Genomic DNA, 21,960 nt, shown 5'->3' with positions numbered 1-21,960 from the left:
AGTTGAGATGGTATAGGCTATTCTGAACCCTTGGAGTTCTTACCGAACTTTCTCTTCTTGAATTTTCCACCTGAAAATCCTAATTTCGAACTGCCTTGTGGAGGCTTTTCATTCCTACTGACATTAGGAGTAGGTGGATTCATGTTGGTTTTGTATGAAGCCCCATGATATCCAGACTTCATCTCAATCATCTTTGCTCATTCTGAAGCTTCCTGCATAGACACAGGTCTGAAAGTTCTCACTTCCTCCCCGATCTTGGGCATAAGCCCCCTGATGAAATGCTGAATCATGGCTTTATCATTTTCTACCCAGCCAGAAAACCTCTTAAGCTCGTAGAACCTACGTTCATAAGCTTCCACTGTAGAGCCAGACTGCATAATCTGAAAGAACTCCTCTGCACGTGCCTGTCGCCAATATTCGGACATAAACCTCTCCTTGAATCGCTCTACAAAGAGCTCCCAAGTAACTAGAGAGATATCAATGCCCAGCTTCTCCAACTCTTGCTCCCACCACAAGGAACCAAATCCTCTCAAATGCATAACTATCCATCTTACCTTCACGTTGCTCAAGTAACGATGTAAGACAAAGCATCGCTCAATGTTCAGCAGCCAAGCTTCTGCTGTTGTACCTTGTTCTGTACCGTAGAATAACGGCCCTTTCATCTTGGAAAGATCCTTGAGCTGAGCTCTTGCCACTGGATCTTCCTCGACATGAAGGTTAATACCCTGCACAAGAGGTACCCGCACATTTGCACCCCCACCAGGAATCTGGTTATTAGTCTCAATATTATCGAGATGTTCCAGTATCCGTTGAAGTACCATAGCTTGATCTACCTGTTTATCTTGATTGTTTCCAAACCCAGCATTCTGATCAAACTGATCATCCCCAACATTTCCTTGGTTCCTAAGACCTCTACCACGGCCCCTGCCTCTACCTCTGCCTCTGCCAGCAACGTTATCTTCAGGAATACCGCGACCTCGAGTTCCTCTAGTGATGGGAGGCATGATAACAACCTAAAACAATTAACTGTTAATAACACATCGAAGACGAGAAAACCCTAAAACCCAAGAGTCCTAGTTAATCTAACCATCGCTCTGATACCAAATGTAACACACCACAAACAAAAATAAAACTAAGCTATGAACAAACATAAAGAACCTTGGAATTTTTATTTAATCATCAAATTTAAAGATCAAGTACAAAGATTGAATCATTCTCAGAAATATAAACCTCAACATAAAAGAATATATCATCAAAATATATTTCCATAAAGATGTCTATACATAATGAGTTCAGTACAATATTAATGAACAGTATCATTCAAGACGCCTAGGTCCCACAAATGAAATTTACAAGTATCAAATTTAGTTTCATGAAGTAACTTCAACAGTCTTCCTTCACACTAGATATTCAACTTGAACACCTGAAAATAACACAAACATGCAACACAACACACAGAGGGCTCAATACACACTGAGTTAAAAAGCGTAGTCCACCTGCATACATGTTAGAATTAACATATATATATAAAACCTTAAAGCAGATATCTAACCACATAACATAGTGCAATTCTAATATTACTATGCAAGAAGTAACACCTTCTAAACAATGCAAAATTAAACTCGCACTAAGAATAGCTAGTTAATCAACCATATATATACTGAGGTGTCATCACTATGGTGCTAAGATACTGCATCCGTATATGGTAAGCCCTTAGACAACACATAATGGGGTTCTCTATAATACTCGTGAAATGACGCCATAGAGACTGCCTTGTTCTTCGTACTTAACCTTACTAGTTTAAGTCATAGATAAGGCCAATTATCTTTTATTTATAATTAACCCTCCCAATTCATCTTAAATTATCACTAAATTTAATTAACTGAATAGAATAAATCGATATTCAGCCACCTCGATATACGTTCACTACAGCTATCCTTAACATACACATCAAACAGATATTCTAAGAATGCACATTTAACTAATAGCAAGTCAGTTTTCTCATGATATTACATTCTTCATCTTTTAAAACTTTCATCTTCTACTGTCAATTTGAAAGTAAACTTAGGTTATTTTAATAATAGAAGTAAATACTACAATATTACAATCTCGTAAATATCACTAAACTGCTACATCAGTTGAATGATATTTACCAGTCGCAGTACTGTACTACTTATCTCTACTATTATAACAAACTAAGCTTAACGTCCGAATCGGCCAAGATATTAATACAATGTACATATGATACCCTTGTTTCATCACACCAACATATTTCATAATCTGTCTCATATCTTAAAATGACTTTCCATTTTATCAAAGAACAGAAATACATCTTATTTCAAAACAATCTATAAATGCTTATTAAAACACTTCATAATAAAATCAAGTATTACTAAATCCAAGTGCAGTCAATGTTGAAAAAAAGATAACCTACAAGGTTACTGAATATCTAAGTGTCTACTGATGTTTTACCACTGTTTAACGGTGAGATACCACCCTGTTATAACCACAATCAGCATTTAAAATACACTATTTGAATTAAATTTGAAATATGACTCACAAATATGTAATATAACTTTCATTACATCAATGACCAAAAATGAATAAGATGCAAAGTCCCAAAAACAGTAAGATGCTCACAAGCTGTTCACATAATGAACTTGGTGATACAACGCCATCTTCCTATATCTATGCTCTCAAAATAATGTCTTGTTTATTTGCAACCAATTCCACAACAACAGTTATTCATAACTCTAATCTCCATCATAAATTATGAAGAAATTTTATACTATCACAGAGTTTCTATTCGGAACAAGTTTCCTTTTAAAACATTTGACAAATTGTCATTTCCAAAACCATTATCAATTGTTAACTAAGTTACTATTTTCAAACATATTATCGGATTCGACACACTTCTAAAGAAAAATAAGGACAAAACCCTTGAATTACTCATCAATATCATAATACAAGATAATTGTCATAAGAAATTTGGACTAGAAATGTTCAGACTGTATAACGACCATGTATCATGAAGATATTTCAAACATTTCGTTACCCATAAAACACCATGCAATTAACATGACAATTTAACATTGTTATGGTTTCACACAAACCATTTGACAAAATGCCTCTACCTTCGACAACAGACAAGAGCCCTTTTTTTAAAGCATTCTCAAGTCTTAGGCCGAGCCTCTCGAAATTTGTTATGTATTACCAAGTAAGCTGGAGGTATGGTTCTCACAAAGCTCATACAAAAGGGAGCACAAAAACTTGCTCGAAATTAACACAACAGCCAGCATGCTCACTGCCACAACCATATGTTTCTCACAAAACTCAACTTGGTGGGAAACATATGTTTAGGGCGAAGCTAAATAAACATAAATAAGGCAACTTCCAGTCATATCTCTCCACAACTTCCACATTCAAAGGTGAATACATGCAGAACTTTGCATCGCACGTAGTGCCTATACTCATCTCTGAATGTAAAATTTCACAATATGCAAATATGATAACTTTTACATTATGCAAAATGAAAGTAACATGCATGGCATTCGCAAACACGGTGAAAGTGTAGGGTAAGAAATTGCCCCCTACCTGAACAACTGAAGATGGAAGATTGTTCCTCAATCCAACCTGATGCCAAAACCCCAAAAACTGAATCCAACACCGATGAGAAAACTCTACAATGTCGACTCACACAATTCGCAGAAGACTTCACAATGGAGTGAAGCAGAAACCCCATAAACAACAACAGCCAACTACTGAGAAATAACTCCATCGAATTATACCCAATAAGCAAGTTAACCTTCCAACCAACTCCCATTAAAATGTTGATATCTCAACACAAAACCACAGATGTAAAATCAACAGAGCAATGTGGCTCAGAAACCGGCCCATCATCAGCAAAAACCTGACTCACATCAAGGTATGGCCGACTGCAACTTCAATGCCATAAGTTCGGCAGTTCCAAGTCCACCGCCATGAATATGGCTCAAACAAAATAACAATGTTACCCTCCTTCATAGCAATCGATACCCATTTAGGGTTAGATCAATGCTAATTGCTTAAGAGGTCATTTAACTCTTTTAAAAAAAATAAAAAAAATACAAATGTATATGCCAACCTCCACTAAGGAGTTAGACCTTTAGTCATAAGAAAACACTTATATAACTATATATAAATGCAAACCATGGTTCCCTCAATTAACCATTCAATATGAGTCATGAAACGAAACCATCTTAAGGGTTAACACGATCTAAATATTTAATCCCTGTTTAGTTACATATAAGAAAGTACAAAGAAGGATTCTGAATAAATACAGCATATAACCATTTAAATATATCTGCAACATCAAGTCTACATACAACATGAAATAGAATGCAGTAAACAAAGAGTCAAAAACATAATAACATAATCGATAATCTATCAACTTGAAATCATAGATATGCCAAATTCAATTCATAAAATCCTAAATCACATTTATTGCTAAAACATAGTTTTTTCATAGAAAATACGTTCAGCATCAGTCTCATGATTCAACAACAGTATTATAACCAAGTTCTAGAGAAAATCAATCATAACTTCAGAACAAAATCTTAAAACAGCAAAGTCCTGAATTGCAAAAAAATCCGAAGTAGTGGTCAGGTATGACATTTCGTATTGTTTCAACACCATGTTCTTGCTTTTGAGCTAATAGTTCTTCAGATGCATTTTCTTGTAAAAAAATTAATTTCGTTCAACAATTGTAAACTCTTAGAAAGTGCATTGTTATTTTCATGTATGTATGTATGTAGCGGATTGTGGATTATGGATTATAAACAAAAAAAAAAGGAAAACATGACATCAATCATTCCCCATGTATTTTGATTGGTTGTGGAGAGCTGTGTGCAAAAGAGGGTGAAAAGCTCCGAACGAGGGTGGACAACTCTAAATGTTTGTGAAGATTAGTGGAGATCTAGGATTTTGTTTCTATTTCCTTGTGATCTCTATGCCCTTGCTCTGTGATTTTCTTTAAGGGGAGAAGAGGTGCTTATGTAAATGTTCTTTTCTTTTCTTTCTAAATATGTATGTGTTGTTCATATATAATAGCTTTGGTCAGATTCAAGGATAACTGATTACGATGATTGTATGCATATGTGCATGTATGTATGTAAATTAGTTCACTATGTGAACTACGTTACATGCATGCATACACACTTGCAAAGTACTTGCGCTAAATTAAATTAATTAATCATGTCTTGAATTCACACAAGCAATTATCCTTGCATTCAATCAAATTTATTCATACTAAACTAAGTATGTAAAAATCTATACTTACAAATTATATTATCTCTTGGTGATTCAGTAAAGATCTCGTGCATAATATCATCCAGGTAATGATCAAATTCATTCACATTAAGTCATAATAGGATCGACCAGATAATCCATTTGTGTTACTTCATACTTGTTTTATTGAACATTTTGTTTAACATAATCAGTAATACTAGAATTATACAACTACAACTAGTACTCTTGTTTATTTTATTTAATAATATACATTTAAGACTATTATTTTTCTTAAAATTAGACTGTATATTTGTTATCACTAAAACACAAATATAGATCTCTAATAGCTATCTTTTTTAATTGCAAGATCTTCATATTTGACGTGAAGAGTTTCCACTATTAGACGATGGAATAGCCACAATGTGGAGCCACATAGCTTATAGTTTTTCCACCAAATTATATTTTTATCCTTCAAAAATATTATAGGTGAATGTTCTTCTGATATTCCATATATTTAATAATTTTTTGTTTGTTGTTTGAGGTAATTTTCTATTATGAGATAGAGACATCTATCATAAGGATGGACATGCCAATTTTGATCATCCCGCTTTCAAAGTTGATTCCCTTATCTAATTAATGAAACTACTTGCATCTGACACCCTAATTTTTTGCAACTTTCCCGATCAGCCATTCACACAAACCAATCATCCCATATCCATAAACAACATCTAATCTTTTGTAAGTCTCTATCCTCTAAAGACCCAATACATGGAACCATTATCATCATGAGTAGACTCACTCTCCTCAGATGAATTCAGTTGAAACTATTCATACCAAACTAAGTATGCAGAAATCTGTACTTACAAATTATATTATCTTTTAGTGATTGAGTAAAGATCAAATACAGTTTTCAAAGGTGATAAAATTACATGCGCAGATGTGTGTGTGTATGTATATATGTATGTATGTATGTATGTATCTTTGCATCTAGTTGTTGTACCCTTGTGATCTCTATATATGTATGTTTGTATGTATGTGTGTATATATATATATATATATATATATATATATATATATATATATATATATATATATATATATATATATATATATATATATATATATATATATATATATATATACACACACACACATACATATACATAAAGAGAAGCTTCTCTAATCACCTGGTGGGGGAAATATAAAGAGATACATGTTTAGAAAGAAAAGAAAAGAACATTTACATAGGTACCTCTTTTGCCCTTGAAGAAAATTGCAGAGCAAGCACTACTGCATTTGGGCCCAAACAACATAAATTACACCCCTGTCGCAAATTGTTGTAACAATTTGACCCCAAATGTTGTAGTGCTACAAAGGGCACAAAGATCACAAGGGCATGACACTTCAATGAAATCACAAAGCAAGGGCATGACAACAAAAACCTAGATCTTCACTGATCTCTACCAAGGGTATGACAAATAAATGCAGAGATCAAAAGGGCACGGCAACGAAATGTAGTGATCACAAGGGAACAACCATGAAATCTCGACCAACATTCAAATCTCTCCACCATCTTTCGCACACAACTCTCCACAATCAAAACAAATGGGGAATGATTTATGTTGCGTTTTCTTCTTCTTTTGTTTATATCTAAAATCAACTTCATATTGTATTGTAACTCTTCCATATGTGCTTGATCCTCGATAGCTTTCATTTCAACATTTCAACATTCAAGTTTTCAAGTTTCCTCTTCATTATATAGTCCTTTCCACCCTAAAAACCACTTTGTTACTTCATTAAAATTAGGACTTGAACAAAGCCAATGATAAAACAAATCCAAATAATAAAACAATAAAACTCACTCAACCCATGCTAACTGACTTAGCTCAAGATCCTGTACAAAAATAATGTAGACCAGGAAAAATGGGCAAGAAATTTTAGAAAAACATATCTTAGCAGATATTTTTAGAAAGAAACAAGCCATAACCTAGTTAAATTGGTCTAGTTGTTGATTAGTTGGGTTGATTACAAATTCCTATAGAACTGTCATCAAATTAGGTACAATAAAATGAACAATTAGTTGTTCCTAGCTAGTAGGATCAAATATAGTTTTCCAAGGTGATAAAATTGCATATGCAGATGTATGTGTGTGTGTGTGTGTGTGTGTGTGTGTGTGTGTGTGTGTGTGTGCATAAAGAAAGATCTTGTGGATTGTGGAGATCAGTAGAGATCTAGGATTTCATTTCCATGCCCTTGTGATTATTGTATTTTGTTATCGTGCCCTTGTGATCTCTACATCTCATTGATGTTCCCTTGTGATCTCTGTATATGTATGTATGTATGTATGCACACACATACACACACACACGTGTGTGTGTGTGTGTGTGTGTGTGTGTGTGTGTGTGTGTGTCTGTGTGTGTGTGTTTGTATATAAAAAGAGAGATCTTGGAACAACAGAAAAATAATAAAACTCACTCAACAGGTAGCATGGCCATGGGTATTGTCACAAGCTTTTAAACATAACTATATAAGGATTGAGTTAGGATGTATATAGGTTAACCTTACATTAACTTTAAACTACAACACAAACGTTGCACCAAGGTATTACATTATTGTAATTATAGAAAATCACCTAATTCACCTAAGTGAGTTTATGATGGCGAAGAGTTGCATTAGGTGAGTAAAGCTCACCAATGGTTATAGGAATATAGCTACATCAAAAAAATTAGAAACTAGAACTACATATTCGTTAGAGTGAGTAGTTCAAGGGTCTTGATCCCATGGATATGAGTATGTAGGAAGCCTAGTAGGTGGATTATGCCTCCAGTGTGCAGACGCCTTGGACATAGTTAGGTATCACTTAACAATTTTAAGACATTATATTTTAACTCATGAGGCTTATATTTAAAGACAATATATGTACCTAGTGTATTTTCCTTTTGAAAATAGAAGGCTAAACTCTACATTTCAGGATTGACTAGTCTATTTCAACTCTTTGATTATTGTCATAAGCTTTTAAACATAACTATATAAGGAGTGAGTTAGGACGTATATAGGTTAACATTACATTAATAGTAAACTACAACACAAAGGTTGTACCAGGGTATTACAGTATTGTAATTATAGAAAATTGCCTGATTCACCCGAGTGGGTGTATGATGGCAAAGAGTTGTATTAGATGAGTAAAGCTCATGAGTGGTTATAGGAATACAGCTACATCAAAACAATTAGAAATCACAACTACATATTCATTAGAGTGAGTCGTTCAAGAGTCTTGATTGCATGGATATGGATATGTAGGCATCCTGATAGGCGAAGTATGCTTCCAGTATGCAGATGCCTTGGACATAGTTAGGTAGCACTTAACCATGTATATATGTATGTATGGATGGATGGATGTAACTATTCTCTACTTAACAGTGCCATCCACATGGAGGGGGAGGGGGTAGTTGAGCTTGCACCTTCTACAATATTTCATTTTCATTATTTGTGCTCTCTAAATCAAAGGTATATAATTTTATCGCTTCTAACTATAATTTTTAAATAGTACAAACCGCAATAGTTTCTTATAATTATATGGTTATCTTTGTAAGTTTATAAAATTGAAGTTTAAAAATTAATTGCATTTATGTACATCTTTTTCAAGTTTGATATTTCTCTTTTTCCTAACTCATAGTCTAGCAATATTTTTTTAAACACATACTAACTAGTTGGAGATTGAGTCAAAAAATTGTAAGAACAATTATGCCAAAAGAGCTAAAAAAACATGATTGGTGCACCATAATCATCTTTTACGCTCTTTTTGGCATAGTTATTCTTACATGTTATGATTTTTGGTGAGAACAAAATTCCAAACTAATTACGTAGGTGATCCAAAATTAAATCATAATTGGTTGAGGCAAGTTTAAATACCTTATTTCACATGTTATTGAATGTTATGTGTTTATGTGCCACTGTCAATGAATGTTAAAGGATGAACTAATGTAAGATGTTAGCTTTGGACATTATGAGATTATTTTATAGATTTTCATAATTGTTTTTTACTTCATGTGATAATGAATGAATTCTATATTTTATTAATGAATGAATGTGAGATCCATCTCTTCTTAGGTACTCTTTCTAGGTTGTTATACCAATTCTTAAGTGCATTCCCTCTATCTAGATGTTTCAACAAGAGGAAAGGTAAGTCTTTGGGAGCTATAAACTTTATAGGTAGTAATTATAGAAATGTCATGAATATCAACATCCTTGAAAATTCTAGACAAATCCCTTGTAAGGAGTTTCCAGTTAATAAGCTTGTTAGGAGTCTCTACTTATGAAATTTACTCCCTTGTCCATAGATAACTGATCTTTCATCTTGTCTTGTGATAAGACCTATTTCTTTATTTAATAATTATTATATAAAAATATATATTATAATTCTATATTGATTTTTTAATTATTAAATGCAAGTATATTGCATAGACAATTCTTGCCTGTAATCTTTCTTGACCCAAGTGTATTATGAAATCTTCTAGAAGTGTTTAACATTGTGACCAAAGAGATTCCTGAATTGACATTTCTTACCCTTGAAACACCATGACTCAAAGATTAATTGGCATATTTCATTATATGAATGCGCATTGCAAGTTGATAGCAAGTATCAACTATTTGAAGGAGAAAAGATTATCCAAATTATAAATAGCTATCTTATCAAAATTAAGATTACAAGAGCTAAGATATAAAGAAGAACATCAAGATAAATTAAGAAATTTTAGATGTTTTTGATCTTGTACAACATCAATCAATGTGGATTAAGTAAATGGGTGGTCAATATTTTATTTGCATTCTGATTGTTGATGCCCACTTAATTTACTAGTGTTGAAAACCGCTTTCCTGGCTGAATATAGAAACTCTATTCATTCCCTTCTTTTTTCTACCAATTTTAAGCACAATATAAAAATTTTGACAATATTGCTTTGAATGCTCTGTTAAGATGCATCTAATTTTCCCCCAAAGAAGAAACCTCGTTAGATAATGTGTTCCCTAATAAGTTGAGACAAAGTTTTGACAATGTAGGAACAAATTATATTTGTCAAAGGTGTAGAAAAATTGAGTTGATTTTTATTTGGTTTTGGCTAATAAAAACTTCTATTTCAAATCTATGTTTTTTTTCCAAATGCCATGATTTCTAATGAGAAATTCTAGCTAAAATATTGTATAGAAATCGTAGAATATATCTAATTTTGTTAAGGGAAAATTTGTTCAGCTTTTTAAAGAGTATATGTATTTAATGATTGCTTTCTTTTGTAATGGGGTTTGGAATATGTTTACTTGTCTATGCCTCTTAATTATAACTATGTTTTCTATGTGCTCAAGAAATACGAGTTTTCAAAATTCCAATTTGACTTTAACTAGATTTAGGAAAATTAGCTAAGACAGGGTATTAACAATGTAGGAACATGTTGGGAAACTTAGTGGACTATGTTATTATTTGTTCTATGTCTGTCAATAAATTTAACCAGAGTGTCTAGATCCAACAAACTTAGGTATTTTATGCATATCTTATTAAAGGTTTAAAAGAATTGTAGATAAATAACTTGATTTAAATTCTATTGGTTTTGAATTGTATTGGTACACTCTCCCTACGAGGATCCCAAGTATCTACTGCTACTATTAATTTGGTCTAGTTGCTAATTAGTTGGGTTGATTACAAATTCCTATAGAATTGTTATTAGATTAGGTACAATAAAATAAACAATCAGTTGTTCCCCGTTAACAGGATGAAATATAGTTTTCCAAGGCGATAAAATTGCATATGTAGATGCATCACTTGAATGACAGGCATGAAGCGCATTCCCCAATTTATAAAAGAATAGTTGGATATAAAGGCTCCATAGGTTGGCCCAACAATGGGAGCCAAGGATGTAACCATGCATGTATTGGTACGCTCTCCTTGCAAGGATCCCAAGTATCTAATGTGGTTGTTAATTTGGGCATCACTATATGATCTAGAATGTAATGAATTACTGAAGCCTGTAGTAACTTCTCCCATGTCTCCAAAAAATGTAACATAGGTTTAGGGTCCCTTGGCTATGAGGAATTTGTAGCAGTTATTCTCACTACTAAGAGAATAACTTTAGTTAAGAGTTGCGTGTAAGGAGTTCAAGAAGCAAGTTCTTCTTCTGTACAAATTCCATAATCACAAGGCTCATTCCCTTGCAGAAGTTATAGCACAATTAAATATATGTATATATTCCAACCATAACCTAGTTAAATGGGTCTAATTGTTGATTACCTAGGTTGATTACATATTCATGTAGAATTTTCATCAGATTAGGTACAATAAAAGGACAATCAACATTATTTTTATGCAGGATCTCGAACTAAGTCACTTAGCATGGGTTGAGTGAGTTTTATTGTTTAATTATTTTGATTCCAGAATATGTATGTAGTTGGATCAATTTTTCTACTATGCTAAGATGTAATAAGCACCTTAAAAAAAATCTCTCTATATACATACATACATGCATGTATGTATTTATGTATATGTATGTATATATCATGTGGAGGTCTAGAATTTTTTTGTTGTGCCCTTGTGATCGTTGTGTTTCATTATCGTGCCCTTGTGATCTCTACATCTCATTGTCATGCCCTTGTGATCTTTGTATATGTATATATGTATGTATATACATATGTATATGTATATATGTGTATGTGTATGTATGTATGTATGTATGTATGTATGTATGTATATAAACAAAGAGATGTTGGCACAATAGAAAAACAATAAAATTCACTCAAAAGGTAGCATGGCCACAGATGTGATGGCACTGCTTATTACTAAGTAGATTCCTCTTTCTCTCTCTCATTTTCTATGTATTTATTTAACTTGAACTATTATTTCTTAGGGGGCATTTTCTAATATTGGATTCATTTTATGCAAGAGGTGATGAGGACATTCCAGGTACTTTAAAGATTGATCCTTTCTTAGAGATTTTGGATGTTAATAGGGAATTTATATGTTAGTGGGGGGAGGGGGTGAATGAGCTTCCACCTTCACGTGGTTGGCCCTGATTAGTAGAGAATATTAAACTATTCTCGAAACCAAGTGAAGCTCAACAATAACCTATGATTGTATGACAACTAATTGTGTGAATATCTTGGTTTCAGGCATTGTAGAAGGATGTCATAGTTCAATATGCAACGTTAATTCATATGCATGCAACATCGGGTAGAGCTGAAAAATGCAACAGGTTTGCATTTTTGTTAGAGGTCTTTAATTAGGTCTTTTAAGTTATAGAACATCACAAGCATTGTTCATGATGATGGTCTATAATTTTAAAAACTTAATAGACCTATTAAATAAATGTAATCATGTTATGTTTTATCAGCTCTGCATGTTGTCCATACATTTGAATGTAGCTACACGTGCATTCTCAATTTAGAGTGGCAGAATCTTATTTTGAATGTGACGAAAAAATGAAATACACCATAAGATGGGAAAATGATGTCACTTTTGTAGGTCTAGAACCTTTTTTTGTACTTTAAACATTGATCATTTCTTAAAGATTTTAGATGTTAATAGGGAATTTAGATGTTGGGAGGCTGGGGCGAAATGAGATTCCACCTTCACGTGGTTGGCCCTAATTAGTAGAGAATATTAAACTATTCTCAAAACCAAGTGAAGCTCAATAAATTAACTTATGATTGATTCATAGTTATTCAATATTTGCCGCCAATTTTTTCTTTATTAATACATGTCATTGCAATTGTGACGACTAGCCGTCGATCCCACAACATTCCTGCCACATGCTCCTCCCAATTGCGACAGAGTTTTTCAACAACTTTTTGTGAGACCCATAGCATTTTTGTCACACAGACATCACAATTGTGATGGTGTCTTTGACATATTTCCATCGCAATTCTTACAGTGAAAATGAATAGTTTGCCAGAATGGTAGCCCAATTGATGAAACTTTTAGCCATCTCAATTACAATGGTAATCCTTATCATCACAACTTGCAACAGAAAAAGTCTGACGCCCATTCGATGGGAGCCAATTCCAACTGATGTCAATTTTGTGATGGGTTACTATCGTAATTACAACAGCCTGTCATTGCAATTCGGGCCCAAATGTAGTAGTGCTAACTCACAAGATGTAATCTATATTGACCTAAAATGCAATGAATGGAAACATGCATAACCAACTATAAGAGTAGGAGGAAAGAAAGAGATGGAAAAATAAGTAATTCAAGGATTACATGATTAGCTGATGTTTTCACAAAACCCAGATTGTCTATCCCTTAGCTACTCCATTCACCAATTTTTGGCTTCCTTATGTAGCAAACTATACTAAGCACATAAACTATTACATACAACAAATAGAACAAAATAGATTCTTATTCTTATATTGAAGAAAGTAAGGCATACAATTTGTTGATTAAAGGAAACAAAACCAAGTCCATTCACATTCATTCAATTCTCAACAATAGTACATTCATTCCATACACTATATTGAAACTAAATGAACAACAAAACTAGAAATGGACTTAGAGTCACATGCAGTAGTCCCAACTACAAGGGTTCACCCAAAAGTAATTTTGTCGATCTTATTAACTTCTCAAAAGGTTATATTTATAGGCCTTCTCAAAATGGTCAGTTGCACTAGATGATTGCTTCATAGAGCCTCTCTGAACAAAGTAAACTAAAAATAGGACAAGTTTAGATAATTGTTTGTTACAAAGACTAACAAAATGTCATGAATAGCTACAAAAAGAAAGAGAAGGGGAAGAATGACAGATTAATGGAAGAGCATCAGAACATCATATCTTCTTAGGAGTAACTAGTTTAGAAAGCCCCCTTTGTTGGGGATAGTGGCTTGTCTTAGGACACTTTGGTGGTGGATTCGATGGATGTTGATGGTACGAATGTTGCCCCAATGGTGGTGACCTCTTCTGTTCTCCCTCCTTTGGATTTTGTCATTGGTGTTTCAACTATAGCCCTTCTTGTGGCTTTGTTTCTAGATGTTGCTATTGTACCTTCTTCTGGTGTGGCCCAGATTTCTCCCCTAGCCGCGAGGGTTTTGGCGATTAGCTATGGTGTTGATGACTTTGCATGGCAGAAGGCTACTGGTATGGTGGAGGATGGTTGGACAACTATAAAAGGAAAAAGGTCAAGTCCACCAATCCAGCTTTTGATATGGCATTGTGTTGTCAAAAGAAGGGACCGAAAGGGAAATCTTGAGTCCTTATCTCATTTTGGGTCTCTTGGTTTTTCTGGCCTACTATACTTTGTAGTTTAACATGGTTAGGAACTTACTGTCTATTTATTTTTTAACCATGGGGTTCTAGGTACCCAGTCAAAACCTATTTTATAGTTGAGGTATATTGTGTTATCTGTGTTGCCACAATGGTCACCTGGTTCTTTGGTGACCTATTCCACCTATGGGCTATTGTAATGTTTAGGTTGGGATACATTGAAATATTTTTCAATTTGTAAAAAGGTTTTAGGCTCCCTTCAAAACCTGTTTTCCTTAATCAAAAACTAATTTGGCTCTATAGACTTTCATGGCATCAGTTACTTTGTCCAGTTCTTCGACATTTGGAATGATGATGTTGTCAGCTCGAACCGTCCAGTAGTCATGCATCTCAGTCAATTCATCTATTCTAGTGACCCTTGACTGGAATTTCTCTGATTCTCTCCTTATGATAGCATCTATTGTTGAGAGTTCCTAGATCTTGGACACTTGGAAGTTGAGTGGGTCAACAACTTCATCAACAAATGGAAAGAACTTTGATTTCATCCTCTCAACATCTACGAGCTTTCCATTAGCAGGTACAAAGAACTCTGTGTGCAATAACTTCAAGTATTGAAATAACTCCTCAATGACCTTCTACACCAGGTCATCTACATCCTTGAGTTCATTTGCAAACCTCATAGAGCTTTCTATAACAAACTCCAAGGATTGTTTCAATGAAACAATGACTCCTTGCCCGACTTGAGCATCCCATGAGTAATGGCAACATTTGTTTTTATCTTGATTACCTCTTGCAAAAGGGCTAACTACTTTGTCAACTTGTCTGCTTTCTTTCGTATGGTTGTCTAATGATTTGAGGTTGCCTCCTTGAGTTTGTGAGCATCTAACACTATGCTTCCCAAGTTTTCAACTAATAGGGTACCTTGAGCCTTCATCTGATCTACCCATGCTCAGCCAACCTGCCTGAATTTCCTTTCTTGTTTCATCTTTAGGAGTAGATTTTGTTCTCCTCTACATTCAGGTCAAATTGACTCAATAAAATGCTCCCAAGTGCAGACCTTATATACTCCACCAATTCTCTTTTCAAGACCTTTAAGATTTCCTTTTCTGCTCTAAGCTCTTCTGGCTTATCTTCAATTTTATCATTGGTGGACTTTTGCATTCACCATGGAGTCATGAACTAGGATGCCAAGATCCACCATTCTAATCTAGAAGTCATCTTTGGAAATCTCGTAAATCTTCCTTCTTTTTGTGGCTCAGTGGTTTCAACTAGCATATGGCTAGTTGTCGAATCAGTACCTAGTGCAGCAATTGTCTTCTACTTTTTTGTCTTCTTGGGTTGCTGAGACAAGGTGACTTGAGTGATCAAGTCATCTTTGGAAAGCTTGTAAATCTTCCTTCCCTTTGTGGCTCAGTGATTTTAACTAGCATATGGCTAGTTTTTGAATTAGTACCTAGTGCAGCAATTGTCTTCTACTTTTTTGTCTTCTTGGGTGGCTGAGACAAGGTGACTTGTGTGATCAAGTCCTTCGATGGAGCTGCTTCCTCATATCTTCTCTTCTTCCTATCAATGGTCTCTTCAAGCTATGACTCTGTAGAGAGCACATTGATAGATGAATGTAAGGCAATGGGATCAAATAGCTTCCTTAGAATTAAGGGAGTTTTCTTCCTTTGAGAAGCAATCAGGAAGGCAACGACCTTAGTTACCAAAAGGGCTAAGGTATCCCCTTGGTAAGATACATCTTGTTCCTAGCCATCCATGGGGTTGGTGTCACCATCCAAATTGATGACTTGGACAAGGGAAGATGGCTTGGCCACTAATTTTTCTTGTTCTTTCACTTTATCCTTGTCATCCTCCTTTTCCCCAACTTTATCTTTAGAAGAGAGCCAACTCTGCAGGTAGGAGTGATTGGCACATTCTTCTCTGGAGGCTGGTCTCCACCTTGATCAATGAACTATAATGGTCCCACAGATGTTGATGTAGTAGTTGTGGTGGTTGTTGCTACGGTTGATTGGGTGGCTCCAATTGACACTTCACCCATAGAACCAATGATCCCAATCCTTTTCTTCCTCACTCAGGTCCACTCCACCCATTTATATATTCTTTTGATTATCCCCTACATAAGAACCCCCATAGTGTCTATGACTGGACCTATAGGTGGGGTAGAAAAAATTGGGGTGCCTTTGATCTTCTCGTAGGATGTGCGATGCATGTAGGCTCCATCATCTGCAAGGTCAGAAACATCAACATAATCGTTATACAATTTAATCTCATTAATTGTTAGTCGCGACCAAAACTTCTCTTGAGTTTGGTACTCATTGAGACACCTGAACCAGAAGTCTTCAATATCTGGGACATGCCTGTAGGCATATCTAAACTTCATGTGATCCCTTATAAAGTTAACTGGATCATACTAAGGCCTAAGTACCTCATAGTCTACCAGTTTGATTTTTCTTTCAATGCTCTTCACCAAATTACAAGCATCTAATATGGAAGCACATGAATACAGTCCAACCACTTTAGGGAAGGAAATCCTAGCTATCTTCTCTACATTAGAACACAAGGTATTCACTACAAGGATCTGTTGACACAATTCGACTAGAACCACCTTGTCTTTTGGATACCTTGGAAGCCTTTTGGGAAAGTCTTTGTAAGCTCCTATTTGCAAATAAGATAAACTCAAAAATTGGATGAATGAGCATCCAAATTGGCTAATGGCTGAAATTTCCTCTGGTGAGATTCTCTTTTTAGGGCATCCTTACAATTCCTAGCATAGCCTCATTGTGAAGGCATCATTTACAGCCAAATACTCCTCAAAACTTCTTTACAACCACATATGTGGGTAGAACTCATATACTTTGGTGTGCTCATCATAGTTCTAGATGCTAGGGAGGTCAGGCCACAAGTGGTGAGTTGCCAAGGCATATAGTAGGTAAGAGGACATGTACATTGCTTGAATCCTTTTGCCAAATTCAACCACGAGGCGAGCTCATTGCAGATTATTTGTGCCCAGTTGATCTACATATTCTCAGCACATATAGCTTGCACTAGGAAGAAATGGTGCTTGATGAACTCCACAATCTCCTCTTTTCCTTTCAGTCTAAGGACGAGTGCAAGGATATCCACTATTTCTCTTTTCAAATTTGTGTTGAAAAGGGTCTTCAACATTTTTCTCTTCTTTGAGTGAGCAATCTAGAACCATGTCCTCTGCATGTCTTCCCTCCTGAGGGTCTTCTTCTCATTGAACATAGATGCGAAAGAGTTAAAATCAACATCACAATACTGCTCTTTCACGGGAATGTCAAACGTGGACTACATTATTGCCTTGTTATGGTCAGGAAACAAAATCTGCTTTATTTTCAGGTCATATCTCTCGATGCATTCCCTCACAAGCTCAAGTGCATGAACTACCATTGGAAAACTAGCGGCCTCAACTAGTTCACTCTCTTTAAGCTTTTGAGTGATTGGGTGAATAGGATGAGAATTGAGTCTTCTCTGAAGATCACCCAAATCATAGAATTTGAAAGATGTATCAGTTATCTCTTTTCATTCACTCTCCAAGCCTATTAACTTATCGTAACCAGTAGCTCTGATTGCCACTCTCTATGATTGCACCAGATACAATTCTCGATAAATAGTTATTTTAAGATACTTGAAGAAACCAATTGCAGGAAATTCTAATGAAATAGGTATAGGAATTAGAATGTTGGCGTCACATGAACAAAATTAAGTTTAGCCAATGATTATATCAGCGAAATTTGCATTTAATTCCATGATCAACAACTATTTAAACTTTTCATTCATTTTCATGTAAAATATTAAATTCCAAACTTTATTACTTTACTTAAAGTGATATGAATAAGAATGACTTAACAACACAAATGCTTTATCTTTATGGGAAGTGCCTTACTTCATTTCAAAATTTGGAATGTAGATATACTTGATAATATTAAAATATGTGGGAGAGAGAGAGAGAGAAACTTAACTTTTCTGCAAACTCATTTTCCTTCTATTCGGGATCGCAATATGAGGAGTGATCCTCATATGGCTTGCGCATTTCATTCTTGAACTTTATGCACTAGGCATATAACACTTGTTTTTCCTATGTCGGGGTCACATTTTCATCACTAACTTTTTTGGAAGTACCTTTTGGGCAAGTCCGAAGGATATTCACATTTTAGAGTAACTTGACTTTCTATTTTCAAAGCCTTCGGAGAAGTGGCCTTGTGCGTTGCCTGGAGGTGGAAAATCCTTTGTTGACCAACATTTCTTGGAAATAAGTGAATCAACAACACTTAACCTTTTGATCACAATTTGATGGCTACAAGGTTAGATTTCAAGCATCCCTTACTGATTATGAGACCATAATGATTCATTCAACATCATGTTCCTGTTATTTGATCATTGAGAAGGGGATTTGGCTCAAGTTATTATAGCTCGAAAGCATAACAAAACAACTATGTTTCCATGAGTACGAGTAGAAAACCCATAGACATGTGTTCCCTCATAGCACTTTGTTTTACCTTTAGAAATTTGAGTGGGATTCATTCTGTCTTTGATCCACAGCTTCATAGGCCTTTCCAACATGACATAATCATATTCACAACTTGTTAATCATTTCCACAACTTCATCCTTTGGATACACACTCAATATAGTTCACTCCAAGAGAAAATAAGCTCGAAAGCTTGGAATCAGTGGGACATGGAATGCTAGGGAAAGATAGCAGAAAATGAAATGTGGAGAAACTTACTTCTCATTAGGAAGATGCCCAAACAAATCCCAACAACACTTAGATCACGAAGACCCTAAAAGCATTGGAAAAATAGAAAAACCCGCAATAAAAAAAAAAGTAAAGACAATGCAAGGATACCTAGAAAATAAAGGAAAGTAAAGCATTTGGGAAGGATAAGTAGTAAGTAACCTAAAGGATACTTAGAAAACATACTTGGACACAAACTCATGTTCAAACCAATGACTTGAAATTTTACAAGGGTAGGACTAAAACTTGGCAACACCCCAGTGCAAAAGATCACTCACAAGATAGACTTGATTCTAGGAGCCAAATTTCTAAATAAGAGGTGCACAAAATGACACTAGCATAAAGCAAAGAGTTGAATAAACAAGTGCATTAGTTGTTGCAGAAGGGGTTTATTCAAGAGAGTCTGAGTCTATGTGGTGTACCAATAGTATTGGCACCTAAGAAAATTTGATAATGGAGTATGTGTACAAATTCTCGAGCTATCAACAAGATCACAATCAAGTATAGATTTTCACTACTGCAGATGGATGATATGATGAACTATTTGAGTAAAGCTGTGTATTTCACAAAGATAGATCTGAAGAGTGGGTACCATTAGATTTGATTTAGAGAAGAAGATGAGTGGAAGAATGTTTTCAAGACAAGAGCAGGATTGTACGAGTGGTTACTCATGCTTTTTGGGCTAACCAATGCACCAAGTACTTTCATGAGGCTCATGAATGAGGTATTGAAGGAGTTTCTAGGTAAGTTTGTCATTGTTTACCTAGATGATATTTTGTTCTTCAGTAAGACATTGGAGGATCATTTGATGCACATTCATAAGGTGTTTGATATGTTAAGGGAGGAAAATTTGCTAATAAATTTAAACAAGTACAGTTTTGTGAAAAAGGAGTTGGTGTACTTGAGATTTGTAGTATCAGTAGAAGGTATGAAATGGACTCTAAGAAAGTGAAGGCTATCCTCGAATGGCCTACTCCAAGGAGTGCAATAGAGGTAAGATCTTTTCATGGACTAGCTAGTTTTTATAGAAAATTTACAAGAGGTTTTAGCAATATTTGTGGAGCTTTGACTGAAACAATGAGAGGAGATAGGAAAGAATTTAAGTGGATTGTAGGTGCGGATAAGAGTTTTAATTTGTTGAAATAGTTACAAAGTAGCCTATTTTAGAACTTCCATATTTTAACAAGGTGTTTCAAGCAGACTGTGATGCTAGTGGTACTGCAATAGGAGCTATTTTGAGCCAAGAAGGTAGACCTATTGCTTATTTTGGTGAGAAATTGAATCATGCCAAAAGAAAGTATTTTGTTTATGGTCAGGAATTTTATGATATAGTTCAAGCATTGAGTAAGTGGAGACAATATCTTCTACCTAAGGAGTTTATTTTGTCTATTGATCATCATGCTTTGCAATATTTAAATAGTCAAGAAAAATTGAATCAAAGCCATTTGAAATAGGTTGAGTTTTTGCAGATTATACATTTGTTTTGAAAATAGGAGTGGAAAGTTTAACAGAGTTGCAAATTCTCTTGTTAGAAGACAAGTTTTGCTAACATAAATGCATTTGAGGTGGTTGAGTTCATGAAACTCAAGAATTTGTATCCAAAGGATCCTAATTTTGGTGAGGCTTTGAAGGCTTTCATAGAACCTATTACACTTGATAGGACAAAGTGGTTGGATTATGTAATCCAAGATGGCATGTTGTTCAAGGGAAGTTAGTTGTGCATTTGCAGAAGTTCCATGAGAGAGAATCTCATCAAGGAGAAGCATAGTGGAGGATAGGTTGGACACTTTGGTAGAGATAAAACCATTGCTTTGGTTGCTGAGAATTACTCTTGGTCACAGTTGCAGCAAGATGTGAAGAAGTTTGGAAAGTGTTGTAGAATATGTCAAATGGAAAAAGAAGTAAAGGAGAATACAGGGTTGTATTAGCCATTACATATACTTGAGAAGCCATGGGAAGATGTTAGCATGGATTTTGTTCTCGGTTTACCAAGGACACAGGGAGGGCATGATTCCTTATTTGTGGTGGTTGACAAATTTTCCAAAATAACTCATTTCAGCTACAAGAAGAGTGATTCTATTTATGTGGCAAAGTCATTTTTTAGAGAAGTGGTGAGACTACATGGTGTGCCAAAGAGTATAGTTTCTGAAAGAGATACCAAGTTTGTTGTGTATTTCTGGCGTACATTGTGGAAGAAATTGAAGAAGAAATTGAAGTTCAGTTCATCCCATCATCCACAGACTAATGGACAAACTGAAGTTGTGAACCAGAGTTTTGAGAATTTTATGAGATGCCTGGTTGGAGATAAACCAAAAGGTACATATCTGATTTAACCATAGGAAGAATTTGCATATAATAATTCTATCAAGAAGAGTATTGGTAAATTGTCATTCCAGATTGTATATGGGAGTAATCATAGAAATGCTTATGAATTGAGGTAGTTAGATAAAGGAGAAATAAGTAGTGTTAAAGTAGATAAGATAAGATAAGATAATTTTATTAATGCCCAACAAAAGACCACAATGTGGGTCTATGGGATTGGAAACATACACCAAGAAGATAACAAACAAACGAAGCACCAAATGGTATCCGCAAAAAACAAGTACAGTAAATGAAGAAGAAAGTAGGAGACATCACAGAAAAGATTAGGTATCCATCCTCATAAGGAAAAATTCTAACAACAATTGATTTGGGCGG

The 21,960-nt window shown here is 34.8% G+C and overlaps 1 protein-coding gene across 1 annotated transcript in view; it reads right to left on the bottom strand.

Annotated features, from left to right (window-relative positions):
* Nucleotides 1-1,237: 1,237 nt before the first annotated feature.
* Nucleotides 1,238-21,960, bottom strand: part of LOC149553005 (uncharacterized) — a 35,834-nt gene continuing 15,111 nt past the window's right edge. Inside the window, exon 2 of the mRNA XM_089788525.1 lies at nucleotides 1,238-1,423. Within this exon, the coding sequence (XP_089644651.1) occupies nucleotides 1,403-1,423 (21 nt within the window). The 3' untranslated portion in view covers nucleotides 1,238-1,402. The remainder of the gene's footprint in view (nucleotides 1,424-21,960) is intronic.

The sequence above is a fragment of the Cupressus sempervirens genome, chromosome 6, assembly GCF_028749045.1.
Source record: "Cupressus sempervirens isolate cs-2001-9-10 chromosome 6, ASM2874904v1, whole genome shotgun sequence".
In the NCBI taxonomy this organism is placed as follows: domain Eukaryota; kingdom Viridiplantae; phylum Streptophyta; class Pinopsida; order Cupressales; family Cupressaceae; genus Cupressus; species Cupressus sempervirens.
This window is presented reverse-complemented; position numbering and strand designations above follow the sequence as displayed.